This window comes from Phyllostomus discolor, chromosome 3 (genome assembly GCF_004126475.2).
Source record: "Phyllostomus discolor isolate MPI-MPIP mPhyDis1 chromosome 3, mPhyDis1.pri.v3, whole genome shotgun sequence".
Lineage (NCBI taxonomy): Eukaryota > Metazoa > Chordata > Mammalia > Chiroptera > Phyllostomidae > Phyllostomus > Phyllostomus discolor.
The window spans coordinates 191768749-191788268 of record NC_040905.2 but is presented as its reverse complement, the minus strand read 5'-3'; the positions used below and the strand labels follow the sequence as shown (position 1 = coordinate 191788268).

The 19520-nt window shown below is 38.8% G+C and overlaps 1 protein-coding gene across 3 annotated transcripts in view; it reads right to left on the bottom strand.

Moving 5' to 3' along the window:
• The window catches only part of TMEM38B (transmembrane protein 38B), a 50440-nt gene extending 42730 nt beyond the window's left edge, over positions 1–7710 (bottom strand). The window contains exon 1 of one of the 3 annotated variants that reach the window (XM_036022000.1): positions 7453–7710. In XM_036022000.1, coding sequence (XP_035877893.1) covers positions 7453–7564 — 112 coding nt within the window. In that variant the 5' untranslated portion in view covers positions 7565–7710. The remainder of the gene's footprint in view (positions 1–7452) is intronic. The other 2 variants (XM_028530617.2, XM_036022001.1) reach the window with 2 other exon arrangements.
• Between the last annotated feature and the right edge of the window lie 11810 nt (positions 7711–19520).

Sequence of the window (19520 nt, the reverse complement as noted above, 5' to 3'; positions counted from 1 at the left end):
CACCAGAATTAGTTTAACACAAAGTTAAACTATGAAAATAGAGAAAGTTAAAAAGAAACGACTTGCATATCTTTAGACCATACAAAAAGTATATGGTAAGAAAAAAATACTTTGTATAATATTTTTAATTTCTTCTCATTTGCAGCTGATCAACTGGTAGTAAATCTTTCCCACTGATGCACCAACAGCAATCAAGGCTCAACTATAACAGGGGGCACACCTGGAGTGCCCAGCTGGATATTAAAAAAATGAAGACAAGCAGTATATTAGATGCAGAGTTCAAAACACTGGTTATAAGGATGCTCAGTAAACTTAGGGAAAGAGTAAATGAACTTAAGGGGAACTTCAACAGCATACAAAAAGGACATGGCAACCATAAAAAGAACCTGTCAGAAAATAAAAGATACTAACTGAAAGAAGAAGAATAATGTATAGGGAATCAATAGTAGAGCAGATGAAAGTGGTAGTCAAATCAGCAATTTGGAATCCAAGGAAGCAAAAAACACCCAATCACAACAGCAAAAAGAAAAAAAAGGAGTGAAAAAAATGAAGATAACGTAAGAAGTCTCTAGGACAACTTCAAGTGTACCAACATTTGCATTATGGGGTTGCCAGAAGGAAAAGAGACCAGGAAACTGAAAAGCTATGTAAAAAAAAATGACAAGACTTCCTTAACCTTGAAGGAAAAAGACATACAAGTCCAGGAATCAGAGAGTCTCAAAGAAGATAAAGGAAAGAGGCCAACATCACGACATATCATAATTAAAAGCACAAAAGATCACAGAAAAGAGGGAATCTTAAAAGCAGCAAAGAAAAGCAGTTAGTTACCTACAAGCGTGCTCCCTCAAGACTATCAACTTATTTCTCAACAGAAACTTTGCAAGTCAGAAAAGACTGGCAAGAAATATTGAAAATGATGACAAGTGAGGGCCTACCAACAAGATTACTCTACACAGGAAAGCTATCATTTAGAATCTAAGGACATATAAAGAGCTTCCCAGATAAGAAAAAGCTAAAGGAGTTCATCACTACCAAATCAGTATTACATAACATGTTAAAGGGTCTCCTTTAAGAAGAAGGTAAAATAAAAGATAAAAATATGAACAATAAAATGTTAATACATACATATCTATCAACAATTGAATCTAAAAAACAAAATAAATGAACAATCAGAACAGAAACAGATTCATAGATAGAGATTTTGATGACTGCCAGATGGAAGAGTTTAGGGGGCTGGGTGAAAAAGGTGAAGGGATTAAGAAGTACAATTTGGTTGTTACAGAATAGTCATGGAGATGTCAAGTACAGCATAAGGAATACTATCAATAGTATGCTAACATCTATGTATGGTGTCAGATGGGTACGAGATTTATCAGGATGATCACTTAACAAGTTACATAATGTGTAATCACTGGTGTATACACCTGAAACATAATAGTGTATGTCAACTGTAATTGAAATATAACAAATGATTTTTAAAAAGTCATACTCTACTCCAATAAATTCACTTAAAATCGCATCTACAAAATAATCCCATACTCTGCCCAAAATGAATCATTAGACTGTATCTGAAACTATTTCAGTGACTTAGTTATATCTTGGAAAGATATTTTTTAATATACTGCATATGACTTCATTGTATGTACTCAGTCTATTTTAGTTATACAATGTGTACCTATTTTTAAGAACTAGTTGCACTGCAGCTATTTTCAAAACAGTTAACATTCAGCTTGCTGGTGGCTGATGACTTCCAGAATGAAGAGGTACTAGCCTTCTTAAAGCCTCAACTCCAGATGTTAAGTATTTTTAAACTGCATATTAGTGAACTTTTACCCTAATCCTTCTCCCTTATAGATTTATCTCCTTAAAAAGAAAAAAAAGAACAACATAAACTATTTCATATGCCTCAAGAATGTTTTTCATCAAAATTATTAAAAAATAATTATGTAGGCAACAGAGGCTTCAAGATTATCTATGACACAACAGATTCCAGTTCTGAATCAGGTCTGAATCAGTGGGGCAAGTAACCACAACCCACCTGTAGTTATTTCCCTAATGTATAACTAGGATAGACAGATTTGGCAACTGGCACAATCCCCAAATTGATCCTTGGATCCAAGGATCATTATGATAGGAACGGTCAAGTAGAAGCTCCTAAAGATCTTTTTAAAAATCTACAAAAATCTACAAGATGGGTGCCATAACCAAAAAACATGAAAAATGAAAAGGTGGTAATAGCTATCATGTGCCATTTAACTGTCTGGTCTACACACAAGATGGATAAATCTGGAGAATAACTGTGATTATCATAAGTGTAGACACGAAGTGACTCCAATTGCAGCTAGTATTCTACATGCAGTATTTTTAATGAAACAAACCATCACCCCTGTAACCTGGTAAGCAAATACTTTTTTTCATATTAATTTGCAAGGAACCCCAGACACTTTATTTTCCCCTAGCAAGACTGAGTTCACTATCACAGTCTTGCCTCAAGTCTATGTCAACTCTCCGGCTCTCCAACAAAATCCACAGAGATTTTGATCATAATGAGACTCTACACAATATCACAACTGACTCACTACACTGAAGACATTATACTGACTGGATCTATGGACAAGAAGTAGCCAGTACTTTAGATATCTTACCATGATATACAGGGTTAAGAAAAAGGTTTACAGTTTTAAGTACCCAAAACACAGAGTTCATTCATGTGTTATTTTTTATTAATTACTGTATGATTTCCCCTATGAACAACTGTAAACCTACTTTTGCCCACTCCTGTATGCAAACCATAAAGCAGAAAGTTAAACTGCACTGCTAGGCTTCTGTAGCAGAGTCCAGTCAAAAAATAGAAAATACAGTTATTTTAACAGAGAGAATTTAATATAAAGTAGGTTAAAAATATATGTATCTTTTTAAAAGTGGGTAGCCCTAGCCAGTGTGGCTCAGTTGGCTGGATCATTGTCCCAGAGACTGGTTGTGGGTTCAACTCCTGGCCACATGCCTGGGTTGTGGGTTTGGTCGCTGGTCCAGGTGAGTGCAAGAGGCAACCAACAATGTTTCTCTCTCACACTCATATTTCTTTCCCTCTCTCTCTCTCTCCCATCCCTTCTCCCTAAAATCAATAAGCATGTCCTCGGGTGAAAATTAAAAATAAATAAATAAATAAATAAATGTTTTTTAAAAGAAGTAAGTATGAAATTGTTAACTAGATTTTGAAAAGGTAAATTGTAAATACTGTGGTATAGAGGTAGCAGCTGAAGAAAGAAATTACCTCTGCTAGGGGAACAAAGAATAGGATGAAATTACTAAAAGTTAGACGCTTACAGGAAGAGCTCTTTAGAGCCAAAACTGAGGTTCCTGAGAGGGGGTTCCTGAGAGGAGAATACTAGCCAGCCGGTGTTCTAGTTCAGTGCACTCACTGCACAAATAGATATTCCAAGCTACCCAGTCAGCAGGAGAGCTTGAACGAAACACTAGTCTCCCAACTTGATGAGCTCTTTCCACTGTACTACACTCCCTGAGCAATATTTATGTCAGGTCACTCAAATACTCTAACTTTCCTTTCAATTAGAACATGGAAAGACAATTTAAGCAAGATTCGCTAAACACAAAGAAGTAAATTATGGGTTGTCATTTCTGAGACATCCTTTCCCACCCAATACTGGGCAGAATCTTTTTACAGCATCTCATAACAAAGGGGGCTTTGGAGGCATTATGAATGTTCTCCTTTTATCTGGATGTTGATTACATAAATGTTCACTGTGAAAATTCACTGAGCTGTACATTTACGACTTTAATACTTTTCTGTATGTTTTTCATGGGGATTCATAAAGACAGCAAGATTATGCTGCCACCTTTCCAAAGTCCCAGAACTGATAAATGCTTGATGTATTAATGCTTTCATCTCCCACAAATTAGAAGAAGGAATAATAACAAACTTTATTCCTAGATTTAATTCCTAAAAGCAAAGTACCAACTGGTGGCATGGAAATAACAGAAACCACGGGAGAAAATAAGCGTATCAAATGACAAATTACTGAGAAATTGCTAAACACTGAAAAAACAAAGAACACTACATGAACCTGCAAAGAGAGAGCACAGAGTAGTTGAAAACTTTGGAGTAAGTGGTAGAACTAGCTCCATAATTTACTGGATTATGTATCTTAAGGAAGTTTATTTTATTCCTCTTAAGACTACTCCTCATCTGTAACATGAGTTCAATAACACCTACCTTAAAGGGATATGTGAGGATTAGAATAGAGTGAAACATTTTCAATGTATCTGAAATGAATATTATTATTGTGTAGGAAAGGAAGTGCAACCTTATGTGACCCTATAAAAAAAATGACAACAGCCCAGTCGAGTTTCTTTAGGGCCAGAGTAGTATATTTCACATTTAATGTAGTGCCATATGCAGTACGGATCTGCAGTACAGATCTGCAGTACAGATCAGTAGTTTCAACAAATAGTTGAGGGAGGTTAGCAAAACAGTAATGGCAGAATTAAGATTAAAACAACAGATTTGACATGTAAAAATCAAGTAGAAATAATTGTAGATTAAAATTTTCAGAAACTCTCACAGAAAACAGCAACTGGATATGAATGCAGAATTGAAGAAATGTGTTTATCTTAATGACTAATTAAATAAGAGACAGAGAAGATATGAAAAATATAAGATGGGAGATTAAAATTGATGATGTAAACTTTCTGTTATCATTTCTAACAGTTCCCAAAGCAGCACTTTACAATTTATTAATAAAATACCTAGGTAAAGATAAACAAAACAAAAATCTATACTACTAGCCAAAACTGAAAGCCACAGATAATCAGATGCCAGGATTTAACAGGAACCAAAGTTAATTATGAGATATATGGAGGTAAACTAAAATGTAAAAATGAAAACCAAATTTATTAAATACCTTGGTATCTTTGCTTAAACACAAGTCACACAGAAAAAGAAAAGGGGGAAACCGTCATCTTTCCTTGGATGAGAAGGCCTACAACCTGAATCAAAATAAAAAGGCATGCTATCCTCATCTACACACACATAGAAATAGTTAATTCCCCTTAATTCTGTTGACTCCACTAGCATTTTTAAAGATCTAGGCAAAGACTACAAATCATAAAATGTAAATGGTAGGAAAGTGGGGGGTGAAGTATTAATAGTGGTAAAAAGTACATTCCAAAAGTCAAGAGTCTTAAGGAGTAACATGCTGAAGAAGATAGAGATAATAAGAACCCTGGTAGCCCTGGCTGGCGTAGCTCAGTGGATTGAGCGCGGGCTGCGAACCAAGTGTCGCAGGTTCGATTCCCAGTCAGGGTACATGCCTGGGTTGCAGGCCACGGCCCCCAGCAACCGCACATTTATGTTTCTCTCTCTCTCTCTTTCTCCCTCCCTTCTCTCTCCAAAAAAATAAGTAAATAAAATCTTTTAAAAATATATTAGAATGAATCATTTTTTAAATGTAGTACATTACTTTTTAAATAGCAAAAATAATACAATCAATTCAACAGATTTACAGAAGTGGACATACAAATGACCAATAAACTTAAGCAGCACAAACTTATTAACCAGGACAGATGCAAATAAAAAAACTATATTTTCTGATCATTAGAATGACAAGATATTTAAGACTGATAAAAGCCCATACTATGGAAGGCCGTTTAACACATTCCTGTGTTAACACAAAGCTTAAACAGGCATTGTATATTTTTTGTGTGTGAATTCTATCACTTTGACCTGTTTACAAGTACTAGTTCCGGAATAGAAAATATTTTCACACCATATGCAATTATGTGATAGCATTCAATTCGTCCAGTGATTCTCAAATTTTTTGGTTTCAGGACTCCTCTGTACCCCTAAAAACTAGTGAAGGGGTGAATGGTTGCCTGAGGCTAGGGGAGGGCTGACTACAAAAGGGCAGGAGGGAATCCTGGTGGGGTGATGAAACTGTTTGTGGTAGTGGCTACAGGATAGTATGTGTTCATCCAAAATCACAGACCTTTACATTTAAAAGAGTGAATATAATGCATGTAAATTAAACCTTTAAAAGACCTGACTTAAAACAAATTCTTGAAGACCTCAAACATCTTTTTGCTTATGTGTCATGTATCAATATTCAGAATATTAGAAATCACAATGAAAAATCTTTAAATCATTCTTTAGGTATTCATTTTAAAAATAACAAATGCACTCAATGTTAACACAAATCATGTATTCTTTATGAAAATAGCTATTTTCCAAAGCAACAACCATTTAGAGGGAAAAGTCACACTGATTTATATTTTAGGAAATCTCTTTAAGGTCTGGCTACAAAAAGAAAAAAGCTGGATTCATGTATCTGCTTCTTCATTCAATCTCTTACAGTATCCCTGATTCTGTAGCCTCTGGAAAACTCCACTGTACACTTGTGAGAAAATGAATGCGAAAAACACAAATAACATCTGTATATTATGACGAAAATAAATTGGACCCACAAGTGTCCTAGACCACACTTTGAGAACCACACTTTGAGAACCTTTTTCTTTAGCCTACACAGAAAAATAACAACTACTGAACAGGGCATAAGAAAATGTACTTCTTTTCAAATCAAGGAAGCAATATCTTACGCAGATTATCGTCCTTATATAATACAAGGAAATTCCCCTCATCCAGGTCAAAACTTCTACCAAACGACGATCTAGACTAAGCTACAAACTTCAACGTAAATGAAAAATATCTCTGGGGTCCAAGGGTTTGAAAAACCAGCGGTCCATGAGAAGTACCGCATCATCCTCCAGCCCCAAACCCTTGGCTCCAGACAACCAATGCAATAAGGCTAGCGGTAATCCTTTTGCTGGGGCGGGGAGGACGAGGGAGGTGCTGCCTGCAATTAGTAAAAAAAAAAAATAATAATAATAGACTCCTAGTAAAGCAAAGCACAATAAAACGAAGTATGCCAGACTGGTGTGCCTACTTCTGAAACTTTTGATTTACCGGTAAGTGTTGATACAACTTTCATAACTGGAGAGCAGTCCGCAACTATCCAGTACTCCAAGCAAGTAAGTCAGACTCGCTGTCTCTGGAAGCTTTGTTCCCCGGTGACTTTGAAATACTTTCCCAGGAAGTGGTGGCACCCCCAGGAGACCGTGCAAATCCTGGGCGGCCACCGGCAGTACCGGGGCTCCGCCAGCGGCTGCGCCTCCCGGTCACCTGCCCGGGAATGCTTCCCGCGTTGTAGGGCCAGCCCCGGACGTCGCAGACCCCGGGTCGCGCCTCCTTTGACAGTACCGTACCACCCCCCTTCCCGGCCTCAGTCGCCCTAGCTGCACTGGAGGGGTCGATGGAGTTGACCCTTGGCGCCCCTCCAGCAGGACTATAGGACAGTCTAGGGTAGAAGCAGCTTGCCCGCTCCCCCGGCTCGGGCCGTCCTCACCTGAGGGGGCCGCTCCCCGGCGCCCCGCACTCACCCGGTTGACGCTTCAGCGCCATCACGGATACCAGGTAGTGAGCGATGTCGAAAAAGGGGAACATAGACATGCTAGAAAAGGCAAGGGTCAGTTCTTCCCACGGAGAGGCCATGACAACGACCTACCACGGCGACCCAGCGGCCGGGGCGACGGGTTCCCGGCTCACGTGGTGAAAGTTGGGGGATGGGCACTCGCAGGGGCGCTCGTCTGCGCGGCCTCCGGGAGCCCTGCGCGTGCGCCCCGGCACTCGCGCCAGCGCGCGGAGGGGCGGGGCCGAGTGTCCGCGGAGCCTCGGGCGCGCTCACTGCCTCGGGCGGGTGGGCGGGGTGAGAGAGTTCGCGTTGTTTCTTCGGGGCTGGAACTCTTCTCCTAATAAGGGCCCAGCATCTTCTCCGTGGCGGGAGCTAAGTCAGACCGAGAAGAGTGAGCGGCTGAATGAGACGGAGATAATGAATGAAAATACATTATTAATGTTAACATTTAGTGCATTTGGTATTTTTAAAGTGAATATGGAAATAGTTTTAAATTTTGTCATAAGTTTTAATATGCTAAATATCCATACATGTAACCCACATAAACAAAAGCTTTGTGGGTTCCTCAAGAAAATTTTTGTCAGTTTTTTAAAAGATCTAATTTACATACATTATGTTCACCCGTTTTCATATACAGTGCTGTGATTTGGACAAACACATGCGATCCAAAGGGGGGAGTCTCAGAGTCGGACTTATTTCTGTAAATTGACGTCATTCGCCAATATTTCTCGAGGAGCTGCAGTGTTCAAGTCACACCATAACTTACTGGAAATATAAAACAAGAATACAATTAGCATCCTGCCTTCAAGAAACTTGTGTTCTCCTGAGAGAAATTTTAAAAAATTTTTAAAGGATGCATTTAATTTGTACAAAGCAGGTAGTGAGACGTATAGGAGCCACGCTGGGGCAGTTCCTAGGAGAGGAAGATTATTTCAGGGAAGTGGTAAGGTGAACTGGCCATTAAAATCTAGATTAGAGATGGAGGGAGGTATTTTGGCTAGAATATAAAGTGAGAAATGAGGTTGGAAGAAAAGTCCTTGAAAGGCAGACCATAAATCAGGAGGTTTGGCTCCAGAGTCCAAGTTCCTGATCACAACAGTACAAATCAGAGCCAGAATCCAGACTCTTAACCATTATTTTTTTTTCTTTTTGGGGGGAGCAGGGGTGCAATCAAGCAACAAAATTAAGACTAGATTGGTAAGAAGAGACAGGGAAGATAGAGGGTATTCACTGGCCCAAGCAAAAGGAAGTGGAGGCTAAGGACAGTAGGAGCAGAGACCCTGATGGGGAAAAATCAGTAGAAACAGAATAGACTCCATGTTAACTCAACCTGTCAAAGAAGGATATGGGAAATGGGTGAGTAGGAGGAGGATTATGGTTGCTTTCAGAGTAGTGGAAATAAGAAGGAGGAGCAGGTTTGAGTAGGAAAAACACAAATTTAGTTTGGTTCTTTTTTATTCGATATGTCAACAGATAATGCTGGCACCAGGGAATGGAAATGCATAATGAGCTACTAGATAGGTAATAGCTTCATGGAAGTATGCACTACAAGGGAGACTTACATTGATTTTTTAATCTGAATATTTATCTGCTCATTTGAATTGATTTAACAAATGTTTTTTTGCATGCATGCTAGGTACCAAGCAATTTGCTGAATGTCAGAGGCCCTGCTCTAGACACTAGATGTTCAAAAGGTGGGAAAATTGTGGTAAACCTCTACATTTCATTACTTACCAAGAAAGAATAGAATTGGCAAAATCCTTTTCATACATGATTTTCCAAGCAAAAACTTCCCATAAAAAAAGGTTTATAGATCTCCAGCAAAACTAAATTAAAAAAGAAACCCACACCTGTGATTAGACTTTCATGCCTTAATTAGTTCTTTCTATACTTTTTATTCATTCTTTTATCTTTGTTATAATCAAATAAATTATTTTAGGGTCAGTATGTGCCTCTATTTGCACAAACATTATGCCCATACCACTAGTATTCATGAAGTTAATTCTAGGCCAACTCATGTAATTCTTAGTTGCAGCTTGCTTGTCATCCCCCCTGGGTTAAGTTGTCAACGTCCCAAAACCCAGTATCACAAATGTAATCCTATTTCTTCTCTGCAATATTGCTTTTTATCTACCAAGTGGCATGCCTTGCACTTTGGAAAACCAGTAACAATAATTTATTAGAGAACCATAAAGAGTCCATTATTAGGAAGTTTCATACTAAAGGGGCTAGTTATACTACTAAACTGTAGTATTCTGGTTAAGCATTGTAATTTTAAAGTTATTTCGATAAGTATTTGATAACTATACCACATTGGATTATAGTGTAATGATGTGTGGCATTTAAGACAAAATATGTTGGATGGGCAGCTGGAGAGGACGCGCAGCATGGCGCAGACCATGTGGGCAAGGCAGGGCTGGCTGAATGGGAAACTAAAGACTCAAAACTTCTACCTATAAAATACTGTGGGGATTGCGACAGCAGGAGCAACTCCCAGTCTCCAAGGAGAATTCATTGGAAATTGGGGCTAGAGCAGAGCAAGTGGCATTGTTCCCTCTCTGACCCCTCCCCCACAGACAGCACCACAACGCAGCAACAACAAGGGTTGTCCAGCCCTGGCGAATATCTAAGGCTCCACTTCCTTACAACAAACAGGTGTACTGACATGAAGTAATATGGCCCAAATGAAAGAACAGATCAAAACTCCAGAAAAAGAGCTAAGCCATGAGGAGATAGACAACCTATCTTATGCAGAGTTCAAAACAGTGGTAATCAGGATGCTTACAGAACTGATTGAACTCAGTTGCAAAATAAAAGAAGAAATGAAGTCTACACAAAATGAAATAAAACAAAATATACAGGGAACCAACAGTGAAAGGAAGGAAACTGGGGCTCAAATCAATGATTTGGAACAAAAGGAAGAAATAAACATCCAACTGGAACAGATTGAAGAAACAAGAATTCAAAAATATGAGGAGAGGCTTAGGAACTTCTGGGACAATGTTAAATGTTTCAAAACCCGAATCATAGGGATGCCAGAAGTAGAAGGAGAAGTGCAAGAAATTGAAAGCTTATTTAAAAAAAATAATAATAATGTTCCCAATCTGTCAAATGAAATAGACTTCCAGGAAGTCCAGGAAGCTCAAAGAGAGTCCCAAAGAAGTTGGGTCCAAGGAAGTACACAGCAAGGTACACCGTAGTTACATTATCCAAGATTAAAGATATGGAGAGAATCTCAAAAGCAGCAAAAGAAAAGGAGACAATTACCTACAAAGGAGTTCCCATAAGATTCTCAGCTGATTCCTCAAAAGAAATCTAATAGGCAAGAAGGGAAGGGGCTGGGAAGAAGTATTGAAAGTCATGAAAGGCAAGGACCTACATCCAAGATTGCTCTATCCAACAAAGCTATCATTTAGAATGGAAGGGCAGATAAAGTGCTTCCCAGCTAAGGTCAAGTTAAAGGAGTTCATCATCACCACACCCTTATTATATGAAATGTTAAAGGGACTTATCTAAGAAATAGAAGATCAAAAACTATGAACAATAAAATGACAACAAACTCATTACTATCAAAACTGAATCTAAAAAAAAAAACAAAAACAAAAACTAAGCAAACAACTAGAACAGTAACAGAATCAGAGAAATGGAGATCACATAGAAGGTTATCAGTGGGGAGGGGGAGGGGAAGGATGGGGTGGGGAAAGGTACAGGGAATAAGAAGCATAATTGGTAGGCATAAAATAGATAAGAGCAGGTTAAGAATAGTATAGGAAACAGAAAAGCCAAAGATCTTATATGTACAACCCATGGACATGAACTAAGGGGAGGTGGGAGGGTGTAGGGAAGAGGGGAGATAAGGGGGAGAAAAAAATTGGGACAACTGTAATAGCATAATTGATAAAATATACTTTAAAAAAGACAAAATATGTTTAATTTGAATTCACCTTTTTTAATGTTCAGCATCATCAGGAGAACTGACCTGGGAATACCCACTGAATTCAATACAATGAGGTGATAGTGCATGAGATTTGAGTGATAAACAAATTTAAGTGTACACTCAACTCCTTAGCCTTAGTGTGTACCTTTGATATGGTGACTTGGAAAATATGACTTGGCTCACTTATTTCTTGGACTGGAAACTAAAATCCTTTTCTATAAACATCACTAATATCTCTAATGTGAACTACTAAACTAAAAACTTCCTCCATGTATAACAAGTACAAATTTACCTAACTAAAATATCTGCTGTTATTAAAAGGACTATCTCTAGTATTCATTAGCAAAAAGACTGTCAAAAACTACAGTCACTCACCTGTACCAAAGCTACCAGCTATCTGTGGTTATCAACACGCAATGTTTCAATCCATTTGTGTTCAAGAGTAACAGGTACCATTCAATCAAAGAATAATAGAATTGTGGAAGTTGAATGGACCCTTAAAAAAAAGTACCTTAGATTGCAAGTTATAGAAAATAGTTCTGGGCAACGTAAGCAAAGTGAGGAATATCCTGAAAGGCTACCGGGGAACCTCATGAAAAGCAAGGAAGAGTTGAGCCATCAAGCTCCAAGAAGAGCAAAAAGCTGGACATTTCTGGGACCAGCAGCTGCAGGTTACCAATGATAGTCAGTGTTAGCATTGTCCAGTCTCTGTGTCCCCCTATTCAAGAATACCAAGAAAGAGAGACTTCCCTGGCCTGGGACAGATATCTTCCCCTGTTCACTAGCTCTGGAGGGGGACTGGGTCACGTAAATCTCAGAATCCCCAGGTATCATAGGCAATATCCTGGGAATGGAGGGAGCCAGGCAGCCATCACAAGAGGTATCTATTACAATCACTTTCTCTAGTGCAATCATTTCAGAGTAGGAAACTTAATGCTAGAGAGAGATCACAAAGGCAGTTAGTGATACACCAGGATTTGCTGTTATCCTGTTACAATTAATCTCCCCTAAATACTCCTACTAGGCTTTCTCCTATTCCACAGACCCCAGGTACTCTCCCAAAGTTGTCTTACACTGACAGATCCAGCACCCCTATGCCATGAAAAGGCCACCAGATGAGAGCCGGGAAGAGCTATTAGGAGTCAGGGCTTTGGCTGAACAGCCAGGATTAAAGGAGTTTATAGTTTCCAGCATAACCAGTTTGTTGAAGGGGCTGAACTCGGTGGAGGCACAATCAGGAAGTAGATCTATCTTCCTCCAGACAAAGCCCCCAACTAAGATACTATGTCAGATCTCCTCCTCCATCCTTTAACATTTTCTCAGCACATCCCATGGCTTCCTTGTCATTTAAGATACTAAAAAGTTAAATTAAATAAAAAATTAAAAGTCCAGTCCAGTTAAAATGTCAATCTTACGTCAGATTCAGAGCTTTTCCCATTCCATCAGCTCAGGTCTGCCTGGCCCAGAGACTTGCAATGAGGGAAAGGGGCATGGTGTAGTCTTTCAGCCTTTCCTCATCTTCTGGCGCATCCATCTACTGCATCAGTCTCCAACCGTTTTGGCACCACCGACCAGTTTTGTGAAAGACAGTTTTTCCATAGACCGGGGTTGGTGGGATGGTTTTGGAATGATTCAAACACATCACATTCAAACTCACCTCCCGCTGTGCCGGTCCTAACAGGCCCAGACCAGTATCAGTCCACAGCCCAAAGGTGGGGGACTCCTGATCTACTGTATTTTCCAGGGCCAAGGAAGTAGGTAGGGAAATTATAGAAAAGGAACATAGGGCCTTCTAGTTAGCAAGTATTAGTTATAGTTTTTGGTTTTGTTTTTGCTATTGATATTCTTTATGGCAGTCTCCCAGTGCCAACTCATGCATGGGGTACATTTGTGGTTTCCAAGGTCTCCCGACATCTACACTTACAGCAGATGGCAAACTCAACAGGCATATCCAACTCTGCATGTCGAGTTAAAACATTAAATATGGCTTTTCCAGCCTCTCAGCAAGTGGTGGCCAAGTGTTAGAATACTGGCAAATGAAACTGAACAGAAAATCTGTTGACATGCTTCTGAAAAAGTGAGGAAGAACAAAGCTGGAGGACTGACACTACTCGACCTCAAGACTTACTGCACAACTACAGTAATCAAGACAATATGGTATTTATAAAAGAACAAATATGTTAATGAAAACAATGTGGATTTTTAATAAATGATCTGCATCCTTGAGATGGGCTCTTCTCCATTTTTTCTTTTCTTTTTTTCTGTCTTTCTTTCTTTCTTTCCTTCTTTCTTTCTTTTTTTTTTTTTTTTTTTTTTTTTTTGGCATTGAGCTTGGGTGGCCATCTTGTGACCAAGGGGGAAAGGTCAAGAAAATAGCAGATAACTGAAGGTACCAGCTAGCTCTCTCAGACTTAGTGTTATATGAGAAAAAGAATCCTTTATCTGTTTAAATAGTGTCTGAATTGACTTGGAAGAGGGAAGCACCTCTTTCCTCATAGAGACAGGGGTAAAAAAAGCAAAGCACTCTAACTCATAGAGTTCTCTTCTATGAATTTCCTTTCAAATTTTTTTTATCTCTTAGGCTGTTGGGAGTGAAGTTCTTCCAGATCAGTTATTATTTTTAATTAAGTCTCCCTTCTATGGTCTAGTGCCTCTCTTTGAACATGGAGGTAATGCCTTTTGCCTTGGGGACCCTAACTGGGATTTTAAGATAACAAGTCCCAGTTAACATCTTGTTACATCGGAAAGCAGGCAAAGGAGAGAAATCAAAATGAGGGTAATGAGTCAAGTCTGAAAGCAAATGCATGTAGCTAAGGGTAGGAACTCACAAAATGTCAGTGATCTGTGTAGAAGAGTTGACTAAACCAAAATATTACCAAAGAGAACATGACGTGCACCTGATATTTGGGCCAACAAAAGGAATCCTACCTAGAGATTCAAAACTGTGTCCAAACAACAGGAGGGGCCAGAAGTACAAACAGGGAGGGCAAATGCAATTGTAGGTGCATTCTGATGTGTAACAATCACAAAGCCAAATCATTCCTATGTAAAGCTGTCCTTATATGACCATAGACAATAAAAACATACTCCATTGTTGAAGCCCAAAGCCACCTAGCTTTCATAGAGGATGTCTCTACATTACATAGGCTCCAGGTCTATTTTTAAAGTCCATATTCCATTAGTGGAACTGTATATGAATGGATAGATAGTATGTATATTCCAGGGATTACTATATGTTCTTTAAATATTTGTAAATCTGTATAAGTCATGTAAGATGTATAATCTGTAAAGTGTAAAAACCTATTAGTATTCATTATCCATAAAGCTGGATACTCTTACAGTTTTGCATACAAAAAATAGTTATGAACTTTAATAGTTGAGGGGGAAAAACTAAAAAGAATATTTCTAATAACAGCACATTTTCTTACAGGCTTTATGATTAAATAAGAAGGGGATAATTTCCCAAGTGATTTAAACATGGAACTCTATTTTCCCCTCTAAATAGTTCACAAACTAGAAATCCATCAAAGACAAGCCTATATAAAGATTTTCCTATCTTTCAGTATGGTCAGCTGAATAATCAGTTTACTTATAAACATGGATCTCACCCTTCAGATGGGGCCCATCTGATCATAATAGCAAAGTCTTTCCCTGCACCTCTTCAGCCACCTCTCTGTTAGGCTTAGCCAGCCAGTAGCAGCATATCAAATTGTATTCTTGACTCTGTACCAAGGAATTCACTTAGGAAGCTTTTTCATTGTGGGAGACAGTGAAGGATAGTGGTAACATAGAATACACAGTCTCTAGTCAGACATTCTACTTATTGTGTAGCCTTATAGAGAGTAGTTGCTAAATCTCTATAGCCTGAGCCTTCATCTTTAACCCAGGATTAACAATTTTTATTTCAGCATTGTTTTTGAAAATAAGAGAGCATGCATATAAATTGCTTACCATATCACCTGATACATAGCACCTGCTTGATAAATCTTAGCTGTCACTCCTCTCTTGTGATACTGAGATCTCAGAAGGAATTTAGACATCTCTTTCCTCCTGCTTTCTTAACTACTAAAGTCATATATATATATATATATATATATATTTGTTTATATTTCAGAGATGGTTCTAATAACTATATGTTCTTTAGATATCTGTAAATCTGTATAAGTTATGTAAGACGTAAAAATCTGTAAAATGTAAAAAAAACATATTGGTATTTATTATCAATGAAGCTGCATACAAAAATTAGTTATCAGTTTTAAAAGCATAGTGATTAACAGTGCAGGTGCTGAAACCAGATGTCCTGGGTTAGATCCTGGCTCTGCCCCTTGCTAGCTGAGCTACCTTGGGCAAATTTCTCTGTGCCTCAGAGAAAATTATGAAAATAATAATCTGAAGCTCATGGGGTTTTATGGGGATTAAATATATTCATATGTGTAAACAACAGTGCCTAGCAGAGACAAAACCCTCAATAAATGTCATTTATTATTATTCAGTACTTACCCAACATTATGAGAACTTTAATAGTTTTCTCATGATGAATAAAATTCAATTTAAACCCAATTTCATAGAAAATACCTACCACATATAAAATCTGTGGTAACAACTTATTAAGGCAACACTCAAATTTGTGTTCTAGTATATCGACATAAATAATGAACAGAATGACCAATGTGTAATAAAAAAGGATACTTGGGTCACAGACTTCAGTAAGTTTAGTAAAACTGTCGTTAGCATTCCAAGAAAAGAAATAGGCATTTCTCCTTTATTGCAGTCCCACTGGGTTTGGTTTTTACTCTTATTTCCTTCTCTTTATGTTTATGCCTAGTAATAACCATGTGTGCTCAAAAATAAGTAACAATGCTTCCCTTAATACATGAAGATGATGCTATTGCTTTTGACTAAGGGCATGTTCCTGAGATTTTTCTAGAAGTTCTCTTATTACATTCTCTCAGCTAGGAGTCACCTGCATTAAAATCTATTAATTTAGTTAGAAAAAGACTTTGGCAGGGCCCCCAGTCCTCTAAATTCACCTAAGTTTGAGGTGTCACAGTAAAAAATAAGAAAGAAAGAAAGAAAGATAGAAAGAAAGAAAGATAGAAAGAAGGAAGGAAGGAAGGAAGGAAGGAAGGAGAAGGAAGGAGGAAGAGAGAGAGGAAATAAGGGAGAAGGAAAGAGGAAAGAGAAAGCGGAGCAAAGAAAGAACGAGAAAAAAAAATAAAAGGAGATCCCTCGGACTCTCCCGTCCCTCCCTCCTCTCCCCTGAAACTCCCTCTCTCCCTCTGAAAGAGATAAGAAAAGAAAGAAGAGAAAGAAAGAAAGAAAAGAAAAATTAGCCAGGGCATATGCTGAAGAAGGGCTGGGAGCATTCCCTAGCAGATGAAGATTAGGACAACTGAGCCAACAGCTGTTGCAAATCCATTACCAGAGAGAGATTGAAGATAAAATTAGACATAGGGATGCTGAGACTAGCTAGTGAAAGTGGGTAACTGGCAAATCTGGTCTGTCAGATTGTACCTGAGACTAAGAAATCCAACCCGAGCCCCAGATGAGATTTAGTCATTTGGCTTAAACAGGACAAAGTCAAACATGACCAGACAAAATGTCAGCTGATCTAAGTCAGGCCACTGAAGCAAGAGCCAGCTCTGTGACAACGTACAGATGACTAACCATAGTGGAACTACTGAGACAAACTGTTGGCAGGAGCCAGACAAGGATTTCTCCCAGAAAGATGAAGAGTTGCACCCAAAAGGATTGGCTCTCCAAACGACACCTTCTCACAAAAAGCTCTAACCACAAAAGAAAAAAATGATAAATAGAGATGCATTAAAATTAAGCACTTCCAATTATAATAGACACTATTAAGAGAATAAAAAGTCAAATACAAAGTGGAAAAAGATAGTTGCTGGATGTAAGTATCTCCAACAAAGGAGTCTTATCCAGAAAATATAAAGAAATCATATAAATTAATAGGTAAAATACAACTTTTTTTTAATTCATTACAAAACTAAGCAAAAATTTCAACAGGTACTTTACAAATGACCAATACACTCAACTTCAGTAGTTATCGTGGGAAATGCAAATTAAAACTGCAATAAGATACTACTAAATGCTCATTAAAATGGTTAAAATAAAACAGAGATAATACCAATGATGAAAAGCAACGTGAGCTCTCTTTCATTGCTGGTGATAGTATAAATTGATACACCCACTTTGGAAACTGTTGGTATCTGCTAGAGGTAAACATGGGTATCCTCAGACCCAGCAATGCCATTCCTAAGAGAACACATGTTCACCAAAAGACATGTACTCAAATGTTCCTAACAGCATTACTTATAATAGCCCCAAACTGAGAACAACCCAAATGTTCATCAAAAGTAATATGAATGAATAAATTGTTATGTACAATATTCTACACAGAATATGAAATACTGCCTCCTGCATCAACATCAATGAATCTCAAACATAATGTTGAAAGAAGCCAGAGATATTTTTTAAAGGACATTCTGCATGATTCCATTTATATGAAGTTCAAAAATAGGCAAACCTAATCTGTGAAGTCAGAAGTCAGGAGAGTGGTTGCTCTTGGAGACGGGGTGGGGCGGGGGTGCGTCTGGAGCTTTGGCTCCGTTTTATGATGTTGGTGTGTTCACTTTGTGAAAATTCATACAGCTGCACTTAAAAGATTTGTGCAATTTTCATATATATTTTATTCTTCAAAAATATTTTAGCTAAAGAGGAAGAATGATACTTTCTAATAAAGTTACTAGGCAGCTCAGGGCTGGCTAAGTGGTCTGGCCCCAGCTCAGTTTTCTCTCTGTCCAGAACCAGCCCAATCCCTGTGGGAGCAGCAGAGTAAGCCAAGGGACAAAGGCCTACTGGAATTCATGTTTAAGTTTTTGTAGCCCAATCAAAGGCATTATTGCGTCACTAGCCCAGTCAGAGCTTCCTTCTGGAGCACTGAGAAACAATAGCTAAGATGCATACAATTTCCTTAGTTCCATACTCTTCTGCAGTCTTTCCTAAAGACTTCCCTCCAGAGCAAATGAAGTTAATAATAAGCATCCCAGAGTTAAGGTTTAAGTGCCAGTAGTCTCAGTCCTTAGGAATGACTGGCTGTCTGCAGGATATATTTTACTAATATTCAGGGGCGGACCTGCTTACAAACTGGGGGGCAAGGGTCAGGTGCCAAGTGCATTGTGAGGCCTCTCAATTACATGCTCCTGCATGTTTCAGGGACCCTCTTCTTTCTGATAGGGAAGTAATTTCAGCTAAATAGGAGTAAGTTTCTTGTCTCGTGTTATTGCTTGAGCAAACATAATTTGGGCTCCAGACATGCAACATTTAGTGGGCACTTTTGTACTCAAAAGCCAGGTGGCAACAGCTCCTGAAGTCAGGCTCAAAATTCATTCAGCAGCTACTCTCCACCAGGCTTCCGGGTCATGAGGGCCTGTGAGGATGGGGATGAGGACACATCAACCACCCTAAAGGGTGCCGTCAGAAGTGGTGTGGTGAAGCCAGTTCATGCATCGAATCAGTTTCACGTGTGGATGAAGAACACCTCCAGGCTCTCGGGAGCTTTTGTCCAGTGGCACACAGACCAATAATCAAAGGCTGTATGGCACGATAAGTGCTATGACAGCAGGAAGCACAAGGTACTGTGAGAGCTCTTGGAGGACCACCCTTGAACACAAACTCAAAAGGTAAAGAAAGTCTGGGAAACAGCTGTTCAGCAAGTGCGCTAGAGTCATAACCCCATTTTGTACACCACAGTGTTTGGCCATCCCTGATAATGAAGCCGAGGATCTCTTTCAGAAGGCTACTGGTCAGCCACATGGCAGCTAATGAGGCCGCTGAATAGTGGGCCTTCTCCCAGATCGTAATTCACAGTGTGTCCAGCTTCCTATTAAAAGAAGAAACTTGGAACTTGACCAGGTCTCTGGTCTACAAAGTCTAAAATTTGTAACAGCTGTCTCCTAGAAGCCCAAGTTCAAGTCCATGAATGGATATAACAATTTCTGTGTCAAGTAAATGGAAGGACAGCTGTCCTTTAGGCAAGGCAGCCGCTATTTGATGAACTATTTTGTAGAGCAACCTACTTC